The sequence below is a fragment of the Oncorhynchus clarkii genome, chromosome 20 (genome assembly GCF_045791955.1).
Source record: "Oncorhynchus clarkii lewisi isolate Uvic-CL-2024 chromosome 20, UVic_Ocla_1.0, whole genome shotgun sequence".
Classification (NCBI taxonomy): Eukaryota; Metazoa; Chordata; class Actinopteri; order Salmoniformes; family Salmonidae; genus Oncorhynchus; species Oncorhynchus clarkii.
The window spans coordinates 24,392,549-24,405,555 of NC_092166.1; the positions used below are offsets into that span (position 1 = coordinate 24,392,549).

Genomic DNA, 13,007 nt, shown 5'->3' on the forward strand with positions numbered 1-13,007 from the left:
AATTTACAATTTGTAGAAACTATGATAATAGAACATTTCAGAACTTTTGTGAAACATCACAGCTGAAAAATAAATGGCAAATCATTTTGAAGGGTGGGACTAAAAGTAACAAGATAACTCATGTAAAATATACTGTTTCCATAAAATGTACATAGGTTCATAACTTCTGTGAAACCGCACAGTTAAAAATATATGGCCAATAGAAATCAAACTCAAATCAAATTTTATTTGTCACATACACATGGTTAGCAGATGTTAATGCGAGTGTAGCGAAATGCTTGTGCTTCTAGTTCCGACAATGCAGTAATAACCAACAAGTAATCTAACTGGATGGTCTTCAGAGATAGATGCGAGGGATTGAGGGTAGCTGAAGGATAAAAAAAACAATTACATACATACGGTTGAAGTCGGAAGTTTACATACACTTAAGTTGAACTCATTAAAACTTGTTTTTCAACCACTCCACAAATTTCTTGTTAACAAACTATAGTTATGGCAAGTCGGTTAGGAAACTCTAATTTTTCAAACAATTGTTTACAGACAGATAATAGCACTTATAATTCACTGTATCACAATTCCAGTGGATCAGAAGTTTACATACACTAAGTTGACTGTGCCTTTAAACAGCTTGGAAAATTCCAGAAAATGATGTCATGGCTTTAGAAGCTTCTGATAGGCTAATTGGCATAATTTTAGTCAATTGGAGGTGTACCTATATCAACATAACCTAAAAGGCAGCTCAGCAAGGAAGAAGCCACTGCTCCAAAACCGTCATAAAAAAAGCCAGACTACGGTTTGCAACTGCACATGGGGACAAAGATAGTACTTTTTGGAGAAATGTCCTCTGGGCTGATGAAACAGAAATAAAACAGTTTGGCCATAATGACCATCATTATGTTTGGAGGAAATAGGGGGAGGCTTGCAAGTCAAAGAACACCATCCCAACCGTGAAGCACAGGAATGTTAAAAGCGTGTGTGAGCAAAGAGGCCTACAAACCTGGCAGCATCATGTTGTGGGGGTGCTTTGCTGCAGGAGGGATGGGTGCAATTCACAAAATAGATGGCATTATGAGGGAGGGAAATTATGTGGATATATTGAAGCAACATCTCAAGACATCAGTCAGGAAGTTGAAGCTTGGTCGCAAATGGGTCTTCCAAATGGACAATGACCCCAAGCATACTTCCAAAGTTGTGGCAAAATGGCTTAAGGACAATAAAGGTATTGGAATGGCCATCACAAAGCCCTGACCTCAATCCTATAGAACATTTGTGGACAGAACTGAAAAAGCGTGTGCAAGCAAGGAGGCTCACAAACCTGACTCAGTTACACCAGCTCTGTCAGGAGGAATGGGCCAAAATTCACCCAACTTATTGTGGGAAGCTTGTGGAAGGTTACCTGAAACGTTTGACCCAAGTTAAACAATTTAAAGGCAATGCTACCAAATACTAATTGAGTGAAGGGAAACTTCTGACCCACTGTGATGAAAGAAATAAAAGCTGAAATAAATATTTCTCTCTACTATTATTCTGACACTTAACTGACCTAAGATCCCCTAACTGACCTAAGACAGGGAATTTTTACTAGGATTGAATGTCAGGAATTGTGAAAAACTGAGTTTAAATGTATTTGGCTAAGGTGTATGTAAACTTACGACTTCTCTCTCACACACACACAAATGTTTGGGACACAGCTACTCATTCAAGGGTTTTTATTTATTTTGTTACTATTTTCTACATTGTATAACAATAGTGAAGACATCAAAACTATCAGGAAGGCTTTTTCAACAGCTCTCTCTTGAAGGAGATCCCACATATGCTGAGTACTGCTTTTCCTTCACTCAGCGGTTCAACATCTCAATTGGGCTGAGGTTGGGTGATTGTGGGGGCCAGGTCATCTGACGCTGCACTCCAATACTCTTATTCGTCAAATAGTGCAAACACAGCCTGGAGGTGTGTTTTGGGTCATTGCCCTGTTGAAAAACAAATGATAGTCCAACTAAGCGCAAACCAGATGGGATGGAGTATCGCTGCAGAATGCAGTGTCACCAGCAAAGCACCCCCACACCTCCTCCTCCATGCTTCACGGTGGGAACCACACATGCAGAGATCATCCGTTCACCTACTCCGCGTCTCACAAAAGACATGGCGGTTGGAAACAAAAATCAAAAATTTGGACTCAGTACTTTAGTTCAGACCAAAGTACAGACTTTTACCAGTCTAACGTCCATTGCTCGTGTTTCTTGGCCAAATCAAGTCTCTTCTTCTTGTTGGTCTCCTTTAGTAGTAGTTTCTATGCAGCAATTCGACCATGAAGGCCTGATTTACACAGTCTCCTCTAAACTTTGAATGTTGAGATTTCTGTTTGTTACTTGAACTTTGTGAAACATTTATTTGGACTGCAATCTGAGGTGCAGTTAACTCGAATGACTTATCCTCTGCAGCAGAGGTTACTCTGGGTCTTCCTTTCCTGTGGCGGTCCTCATGAGAGCCAGATCCATCATAGCCCTTATTGATTTTTCCGGATTGACCGACCTTCATGTCTTACAAAGTAATGGTGGACAGTCATTTCTCTTTTCTTATTTAAGCTGCTTTTGCCATAATATGGACTTGGTATTTTACCAAATAGGGCTATCTTCTGTATAAAACCCCTTCCTTGTCACAACATAACTGATGGTCTCAAACGCACTAAGGAAAGAAATTCCGCAAAATAACTTAAGGCACACCTGTTAATTGAAATTCATTCCAGGGTACTACCTCATTGGTTAAGAGAATGCCAAGAGTGTGCAAAGCTATTATTAAGGCAAAGGGTGGCTACTTTGAAGAATCTCAAATATAAAATATATTTAGTTTTGTTTAACACATTGTTGGTTACAACATGATTCCATGTGTGTTATTTCATTAGTTCTGATATCTTCACTATTATTCTACAATGTAGAAAACAGTAAAATATAAAGAAAAACCATGGAATGAGTAGGCGTGTCCAAACTTTTGACTGGTACTGTGTAATATATATAAAAAATATAGAGGTTTGAGGTTTGGAAGCCACAATCTATCTGCGATATTAAAGCTGACCTACCACCTAAAAGAAAATATATATTGACAAAAATAACTATCAATCAACATTTTTTTTGGCTGACATTGTTTACCGATTGACGGTCTATGACTGAAATAATGACGCACAACCAAATTTCACCTCGTGTATAACAGAAAGTTGAGACCCCGACTAAGTTCCTTTTTTGTTCACAAGAGGCTGTGGGGCCCAACGCGACCGCTTATGGCTAAGGCCAGTTCTGCCAAATGGCACCCTATTCCCGATATAGTGCATTACATTTGACCAGGGCCCATAAGAGCTCTCGTCAAAAGTAGTGCACTACAGGGCAAGTGGCTCACTCCAGAGCACAACCACAGTAGGCTGCCTAACTTGGGATTTAAACACCCGTCTACTATCTGGACTTACAAGCTACATCCTATGTCAGCTAGGCTAGACCATACTACATTAGAGTCCTGAGTCATGTAATCCGAGGTCATCTCTATCCATCCTAATATCATTACTTATGCACTTTGTTCAACTGAAAGAATTCCTATTCCTAACGACTGACAATAAGAAATGGAAAGATTATCCAGAGTGCCCTCTGTTGTCCTCCAGTCAGCAGCAGTGTGTGCTTAGTCTGCTCCGCGTGTGGAGGCAGCCCCCTACTGTCCTCCCATACTACAGTATAGGGGCGACCCACTCCTCTCCTGGCACTGTGGTGGAGGCTGAGGCCCAGCCATTTGTCCGGATGACCTCGCCGGATTCTCTGAGGCTGCACCATACCCGCCCGTGTCTGTTGGCGCTAGGAATAGATTGTTATCACCTCCCTGCCTCCGCCACGTACCAGCAGCACACGGTCCAGTCCATCCATAAGAACCTCCAGAAACTCCATGTCTACAGGCCATGGGGTCAAGGAGAAACAACCGCATAGACACTGACGTGGAATAGTACTAATGGTACAGTGATTTGAAATATCAAAAGTAAAAGTCATGGGGGCAATAACCTAAAAGTCTGGAATTTTAATTTAGATGCAGACACCTCAAAGCAGTTCCTCATCAACAGTTCATGCCTATGTACAATGCCGTCCGTGAAAATGTATTGCGGATTCTCTATATTTGCATATTCTTTACAATGAATGTTATCAGATCTTCAACCAAAACCAAATATTAAATAAAGGGAACCTGAGTTAACTAATAACATTTGTATACTTGAAAAGTTACGCAACATTGGTGCTGAGCAATTACTAGATGATTATTTTTTTTTACTAATTGACCAATGTCTATAACACTATACAAAAGTATGTGGACACCCCTTTGCTGACAGGTGTATAAAATCAAGCACACAGCCATGCAATCTCCATAGACAAACATTGGTCATAGAATGGCCTTACTGAAGAGCTCAGTGACTTTCGAAGTGACACTGTCATAAGATGCCACCTTTCCGACAAGTCAGTATGTCAAATTTCTGCCCTGCTAGAGCTGCCACGGTCAACTCTAAGTGCTGTTTCTATGAAGTGGAAATGTGTAGGAGCCGCGAAGTGGTAGGCCACACAAGCTCACAGAACGGGACCGCCGAGTGCTGTATGCACATAAAAATCACCTGTCCTCGGTTGCAACACTCACTACCAAACTGCCTCTGGAAGCAATGTCAGCACAAGAACTGTTCGCCAGGAGCTTTATGAAATGGAAATCTTAACAATACAGCACACAATGACATTCTAGATGATTCTGTGCTTCCAACTTTGATTCAGCATGACAATGCCCCTGTGCACAAATCTAGGTCCATACAGAAATGGTTTGTCGAGATCAGTGCGGAAGAAATTGGCTGGCCTGCATAGAGCCCTGACCTCAACCCCATTAAACACATTTGGGATGAATAGGAACGCCGACAGTGAGCCAGGCCTAATCGCCCAACATCAGTGCCCAACCTCACTAATGCTCGTGGCTCATATGAAAGCAAGTACCCACAGCAATGTTCCAACATCTAGAGGAAAGTCTTCCCAGAAGAGTGGAGGCTGTTATAGCAGGTGTCCACATACTTTTTGTCATGAAGTGTAGTTTAGCATAGAAAACATGGTAATTAACTACAATGATCATAATCCATTGCGTTTCTACTTGTCCGGTGTGTGTTTCTTTTACACATGCTATGATAGGTTAGTGTGGGACATAGAGAGAATAGAAAAGAATGTGAGCTCGAGAGGGATAGCGAGCAGTTGCTTCGCCAGGTATCTCTACTTGAAAATACATGATCTGTGATTGATAGTTGGTATTCAGCAGTCATAAAAGTATGCCTTATTTATGTCTGGCGAAAACCCTGCATTCCACAATAAGCTCCTCATACCAAAGGTCAAGCATGGTGGTGGTGGTAGTGTGATGATTTGGGGATGTTTTGCTGCCTCAGGACCTGGACAACTTGCCATCATTGAAGGAACCATGAATTCTGCTTTGTATCAGAGAATTCTACAGGAGAATGTTAGGCCATCTGTCTGAGCTGAAGCCCAGCTGGGTCATGCAACAAGACAATGAACCAAAACACACAAATTCTACATAAGAATGACTTAAAAGCAACAAATATAACATTGTGGAATGGCCTAGTCAAAGTCCAGACCAAAATCCAATTTAGATGTTGTAGCAGGACCGGAAACGAGCAGTTCATGCTTGAAAAGCGGCAGGTAGCCTAGTGGTTAGAGCGTTGGACTAGTAACCGAAAGGTTGCAAGCTCGAATCCCCGAGCTGGCAAGGTAAAAATCTGTTGTTCTGCCCCTGAACAAGGCAGTTAATCCACTGTTCCTAATGCCATCATTGAAAATAAGAATTTGTTCTTAACTGACTTGCCTAGTTAAATAAAGGTAACAAAAATAAATAAAAGGACACAATTGTCACTGAGTTAAAGCAGTTCTGCATGGACCAGTGGACCAAAATTCCTCCACAGAAATTAGAGACTGATCAACATCTACAGGAAGTGTTTGATTGCAGCTAAAAGTGGTACAACCAGTTAATGAGTGTAAGGGGGTAAATACTTTTCCACACAGGGGAACTGAGTGTTGCTTAATTTTGTTTAATAAATAAATAAATAAATAAATAAATAAATAAATAAATAGGTATCCAATTTTTGTGTTATTTCTAATATTATGTTTTGGTTGAAGATCTGTTAACATTCAGCGTGAACAATTTGCAAAAATAGAGAAAATCAAAGGTAGAAAATGTGTTTTCACAGCACTGTACATCATAGCTTCAGTCCCTGTCAGTCTATTTATTACTGTAAGATGATACTGACTCAGACAGTGGACACTCCGTTATCCAGTTCAGAGTATACTAGTGGTTTAAAAAAAGGATACAATTCTCGTCACCGCCCTTGTTTTTGGGCGGTCCAGGCATGTTCAGCAGCACCAGCTGAGCTCCCTGGGATTTGTTGACCACAACCTCATTCAACTTGACCGCGGTGTGCATCCTCCTCACGTTAGACTGGTTCCTACAAAATAGGAAAAATAACAGGTTAAACTCAAGAATAACAACTTTCATGTCTTCTACTTGGATTGAGCCCCAAAAGGCACCGTTTTTTAAATTGCCAGCAGCATACCACCCTGCATACCACTGCTGGCTTGCTTCTGAAGCTAAGCAGGGTTGGTCCTGGTCAGTTCCTGGATGGGACACCAGGTGCTGCTGGTGTTGGAGGGCCAGTAGGAGGCACTCTTTCCTCTGGTCTAAAACAATATCCCAATGCCCCAGGGCAGTGATTGGGTACACTGCCCTGTGTAGGGTGCTGTCTTTCGGGTTGGGACGTTAAACGGGTGTCCTGACTCTGAGGTCATTAAAGATCCCATGGCACTTATCGTAAGAGTAGGGGTGTTAACCCCGGTGTCCTGGCTAAATTCCCAATCTGGCCCTCAAACCATCACGGTCACCTAATAATCCCCAATTTACATCCCCCTCCTCTCCCCTGTAACTATTCCCCAGGTCATTGCTGCAAATAAGAACGTGTTCTCAGTCAACTTACCTGGTAAAATAACAGATAAATAAATACATTTTCCCTATATAGTGCACTAAAATTTGACCAGGCCCTGGTCAAATGTAGTGCATTAAATAAGGAATAGGGATGGATACATTGTATGCCTTATATTCTACTACAGGCTTCTACTATAAACATGACATCATACCTGTCATAAGCATTCATGATACGTGACTTGACGGTATCATGGCAAAAATGTACAGTAAGCCAATTAGCTACCCTAAGTAATGTATAACAAATGCCTCCATAGCCATACTATAGATTATACTGATAAAACATGGTTCAGGAGTAATGTCATGTTGATACTGCATGTAACAGTAGGCTAAACTAAATTTGGTTAAGGAATATTGCAGGCAGAAGTAATTGTTGATTTGACAAGAATAATATCACGCCTCAAGGCATACTTGTTAGATACAGTTGAATTCGGAAGTTTACATACACCTTAGCCAAATACATTTAAACTCAGTTTTTCACAATTCCTGACATTGAATCCTAGAAAAATTCCCAGTCTTAGGTCAGTTAGGATCACCACTTTATTTTAAGAATATGAAATGTCAGAATAATAGTAGAGAGAATAATTTATATCAGCTTTTATTTATTTCATCACATTCCCAGTGGGTCAGAAGATTACATAAACAATTTAAATACGAATTGAGTGTAACTTGGGTCAAACGTTTGAGGTAGCGTTCCACAAGCTTCCCACAATAAGTTGGGGGAATTTTGGATCATTCCTCCTAACAGAGCTGGTGTAACTGAGTCAGGTTTGTAGGCCTCCTTGCTCGCACACACTTTTTCAGTTCTGCCCACACATTTTTTATAGGATTGAGGGCAGGGCTTTATGATGGCCACATAATACCCTGACTTTGTTGTCCTTAAGCCATTTTGCCACAACTTTGGAAGTATGCTTGGGGTCATTGTCCATTTGGAAGACCCATTTGCGACCAAGCCTCAACTTCCTGACTGATGTCTTGAGATGTTGCTTCAATATATCCACATAATTTCCCTCCCTCATGATGCCATCTATTTTCTGAAGTGCACCAGTCCCTCATGGAGCAAAGCACCCCCACAACATGATGCTGCCAACCCCGTGCTTCACGGTTGGGATGGTGTTCTTCGGCTTGCAAGCCTCCCCCTTTTCCCTCCAAACATAACAATGGTCATTATGGCCAAACAGTTCTATTTTTGTTTCATCAGACCAGAGGACAAAGTACAATCTTTGTCCACATGTGCAGTGGTTTTATGGTGGTTTTGGAGCAGTGGCTTCTTCCAAGCAGAGCGGCCTTATGACGATATAGGTCTCGTTTTACTGTGGATATAGATACTTTTGTACCGGTTTCCTCTAGCATCTTCACTAGATCCATTGCGGTTGTTCTGGAATTGATTTGCACTTTTCGCACCAAAGTATGTTCATCTCTAGGAGACAGAACGCGTCTCCTTCCTGAGCCGTATGACGCCTGCGTGGTCCCATGGTGTTTATACTTGCAAATTATTGTTTGTACAGATGAACGTGGTAGCTTCAGGTGTTTGGAAACTGCTCCCAAGGATGAACCAGACTTGTGGAGGTCTACAATTTATTTTCTGAGGTCTTGGCTGATTTCTTTTGATTTTCCCATGATGTCATGCAAAGAGGCACTGAGTTTGAAGGTAGGCCTTGAAATACATCTGCATGTACACCTCCAATTGAGTCAAAGGATGTCAGAAGCTTCTAAAGCCATTACATTCCAAGCTGTTTAAAGGCACAGTCAACTTAGTGTATGTAAACTTCTGACCCACTGGAATTGTGATACAGTGAATTATATATATGTATTATTATCTGTCTGTACACAATTGTTGGAAAAATGACTTGTGTCATGCACCAAGTAGATGTCCTAACCGACTTGCCAAAACTATAGTTAGTTAACAAGACATTTGTGGAGTGGTTGAAAAACGAGTTTTAATGACTCTAACCTAAGTGTATGTAAACTTCCGACTTCAACTGTATTTTTAGTACCAGTCAAAAGTTGACACCTACTCATTCAAGGGTTTTACTTTATTTGTACTATTTTCTACATTGTATAATAATAGTGAAGACACCAAAACTATGAAAGAATACGGAATCATGCACAGTGGTAAACAACAAAAGTGTTAAACAAATCCCAAAAAAGTAGCCACCCCTTTGTCTTGATGACAGCTTTTCACACTCTTGGCATTCTCTCAACCAGCTTCATGAGGTAGTCACCTGGAATGCATTTCAATTATCAGGTGTGCCTTGTTAAAAGTTCATTTGTGGAATTTCTTTCCTTCTTAATGTGTTTGAGCCAATCAGTTGTGTTGTGACATGGTAGGTGTGGGTATACAGAGGATAGCCCTATTTTTGTAAAAGACCAAGTCCATATTATGGCAAGAACAGCTCAAATAAGCAAAGAGAATCATTACATTAAGACATGGAGGTCAGTCAATCCGGAAAATTTCAATAACTTTTAAAGTTTCTTCAAGCGCAGTCGCAAAAACCATCAAACACTTTATGAAACTGTCTCTCATAAGAACAGCCACAGGAAAGGAAGACCCAGAGTTACCTCTGCTGCAGGGGATAAGTTCATTAGAGTTACATGCACCTCAGATTACAGCCCAAATAAATGCTTCACAGACTTCAAGTAACAGACACATCTCCACATCAACTGTTTAGAGGAGACTGCATAAATCAGGCCTTCATGGTCAAATTGCTGCAAAGAAACCACTACTAAAGGACACCAGTAAAAAGAAGACTTGCTTGGGCAGAGAAACACAAGCAATGGACATTAGACTGGTGGAAATCTGTCCTTTGGTTTGATGAGTCAAAATTTGATATTTTTGGTTCCAACCGCCATGTCTTTGTGAGACGCTGAGTAGGTGAATGGATAATCTCTGCATATGTGGTTCCCGCCATGAAGGAGGAGGTGTGATGATGTGGGGGGGTGCTTTGCTGGTGACACCGTCAGTGATTTATTTAGAGTTCAAGGCACACTAAACCAGCATGGCTACCACAGCATTCTGCAGCGATACGCAATCTCATCTGGATTGCGCTCAATGGGACTATCATTTGTTTTTCAACAGGAGAATGACCCAAAACACACCTCCAGGCTGTGTAAGGGCTATTTGACCAATAAGGAGCGGGATGGAGTTCTGCATCAGATGACCTGGCCTCCACAATCACCCGACCTCATCCCAATTGAGATGGTTTGGGATGAGTTGGACAGCAGAGTGAAGGAAAAGCAGCCACCAAGCACTCTGCATGTGTGGGAACTCCTTGAAGACTGTTAGAAAAGCATTCCTCATGAATCTGGTTGAGAGAATGCCAAGAGTGTGCAAAGCTGTCATCAAGGCAAGGGGTGGCTACTTTGAAGAATTTCAAATATAAAATATATTTAGATTTGTTTGGTTACTACATGATTCCATATGTGTTATTTCATAGTTTTGATGTCTTCACTATTATTCTACAATGTAGAAAGTAGTAAAAATAAAGAAACCTTTGAATGAGTAGGTGTGTCCAAACTTTTGACTGGTACTGTATATATGCTTACCATTATAAGCATATATAAAATAGTCTAGGCAAGTTAGGCAAGGTCACACATGCTGAGTGAATGTTATCTTTTCCACGTAAATCAACTGAGAGAGAACTATACATGCTGTTGGAAGACGAGGAGGAGAGAAGTGAAGAAAGACACCACACACCCCTTGTTGCACTAAGAAAAACTATAAGGTCACGACATGAGGGGGGAAAAAGGATCACACACATACTTAAGACTAAGGGAAACTTGACTTACAGACTCTCCCACTCTCTAGAAGAGAGGAAACAAAACAAAACATAACATAGGTATGTTTATAATATATACATCTCACCATGGTTAATCACACATTTCAGACACAAATAGGGAGAACAGGGCATCAATGCAAGGCACACCTGATAATTGACTAGTCTGAACATCCTGAGAACCGAGTATAGTTCAAGTAAAGGTACATCATACTCAGTCTAGATATTTCAAGTATGTAACAGTACTGTAGCTATTGTAACCATTATTCTATATGTGCACTAGACAGGTGCATCTATGGATTGAGTAGTTTCTGTTGGCAGTGCAAATACTGTTTTCACACTACCATAACCAGGCCAGTACAGAACAGTAAGACTCAGTTCAGTAGTGTGAAAGGGGTATGTCTGACAGTGTACTGCCGTGTGAGTCTCTAGGGGAGATACTTACGGTTTCATATTGAAGAGGTCCTTCACGCCCACGTTCGGGTCGCCGCGTTTACGGTTCCTCTCGGCGATCAGCTTGTCTTTGGTCCAGGTCATGTGGACATGGTGGTCGGAAGTGGCGGTAGCTGTGTCACTGAGGTTGGCATGGGACTTAGTGCCCAGTTTAGTGATCAGCTGAGCCTAGGGGATAACACTGGTGTCACTACAGACCCAGGCAGGATGCTAAACAAAGCAGTGCCTCCTGTCAGATAGGATCAGGAGGCTGGCACAACTGTAGAATGGAGACTATCCTTATGTTTTGCATTATCGGCAAGAATGATAATGTTAATCCAAGCAATAGATCCAAAATGGATTATGGATGACATTCTCATGGTTGCATTCGTTCATCTGTCTACTCCATGGAAAAGGCATGAAATATTACTGTACATTTCAATGCTTCAACGTTAAAATAACAAAGCTCCATAAAAACAATGCATGACATAGAAACAAAATAAAGTGTACTATAGCAAACAATAATAATAAAACATACTACAAATAAATCAAAGTGAAGTTGAAAAGTGAAAATGATGGAAACAATTAGGAAAAATGGGATTACATTTCTAATCCAAATTGAAGTTGGAGGTTTGGGGTTGGCGGTTTTGCCAGCGCACCAAGAACGTGTTTAGAACCAAGTTTTTGGTTCTAAGAAGATTGTTGTAAAAAGATCTAAGTGTAATACTTGCTACAAAGTTACTGAGCCGATAACTCTCACGTAAGTGGATGCAGGAGTAGGGTGACAAGGACACAAGAGGACCACAGCCATAGAAATCCTATAATTCAGTTCTCTTTCATTCTTTTGCCACAGTCATATTCATTGAGTAATGGTTCAGGGTGCTGCTTCCAGAAACACATACAGTATTGGGGTACGCTTTTACTGGAACACCTTAGTCATTCCTTAAGATTTCCTCAAGAATTGACAAATCACAGCTTTTTTAGAAAAATACTTAATAGCTGTGGCTCTGTCCATGTCAGATACAGGCATGAGGATGGGCTAAAGGGTGGAGAGGGAAGGGAGATTGCTTATGGGATGTTTATGGGATGGTTCTGAGGCAGACACATCACATGGCTGCTGGGCTACCTCCTCATCTTCCCGTATGTCCATGGATATGGACAGTCTTGGGACCTGTAGTGTGTTTGAGGCCTGTAGTGTCTCCACCACGGAGGACTTCTTCTCGATGGAGTTACGTGACTCGTCTGTGATGCTCTGAATCTGAAGCCCAACCCGATGCGAGCCCAGAACATCCAACACAGCAGCAGGAAATCAGGACAGGCCAAAATGTCACAACAGTCAGTCCATATTACGAGCCACAAACAACAAGGAAGAACTACTGTAACAGGAATGAACAAAAATATGATCTATCCCGCGTGTGAAGTGCAACCTTTGTCCCCGTCCTTGATTTAAACACTGTGCATAGGCCTACAGTCAACATTCAAAGCAGTGACCAAGTGTTCACTTGTCAATATAATTATGTTTTATCCACTATTGTACAAAAGCTGAAGAAAATACGCACATCCAGGTACTTTCTGCAGGTGCTGGAGATGTAGGAAAACACAGTATACTGCTGCTCATGCTCCCAGGTGATTTTATTTACAACAATGTTTTGACTTAAACCCTTCAGTTTCAAAATGTACATATTGTGTCTTATCCTAACTGAATATTGTGTGTGTATATTAGCGTAAATACTGATCACCTTCCTTGTGTATGATCATATATTTTGA

The 13,007-nt window shown here is 41.1% G+C and overlaps 1 protein-coding gene across 4 annotated transcripts in view; it reads right to left on the reverse strand.

Annotated features, from left to right (window-relative positions):
• Nucleotides 1–322: 322 nt before the first annotated feature.
• LOC139376114 (solute carrier family 12 member 7-like) overlaps nt 323–13,007 on the reverse strand; it is an 80,676-nt gene continuing 67,991 nt past the window's right edge. The window contains exons 22-27 of one of the 4 annotated variants that reach the window (XM_071118311.1): nt 12,367–12,498; nt 11,254–11,429; nt 10,822–10,836; nt 6,369–6,502; nt 3,876–3,925; nt 323–1,970 (exon numbers count right to left, since the gene is read on the reverse strand). In XM_071118311.1, coding sequence (XP_070974412.1) covers nt 1,839–1,970; nt 3,876–3,925; nt 6,369–6,502; nt 10,822–10,836; nt 11,254–11,429; nt 12,367–12,498 — 639 coding nt within the window. In that variant the 3' untranslated portion in view covers nt 323–1,838. Of the gene's footprint in view, nt 1,971–3,229; nt 3,926–6,368; nt 6,503–10,821; nt 10,837–11,253; nt 11,430–12,366; nt 12,499–13,007 lie in introns of those variants that run through there. The other 3 variants (XM_071118312.1, XM_071118313.1, XM_071118314.1) reach the window with 3 other exon arrangements.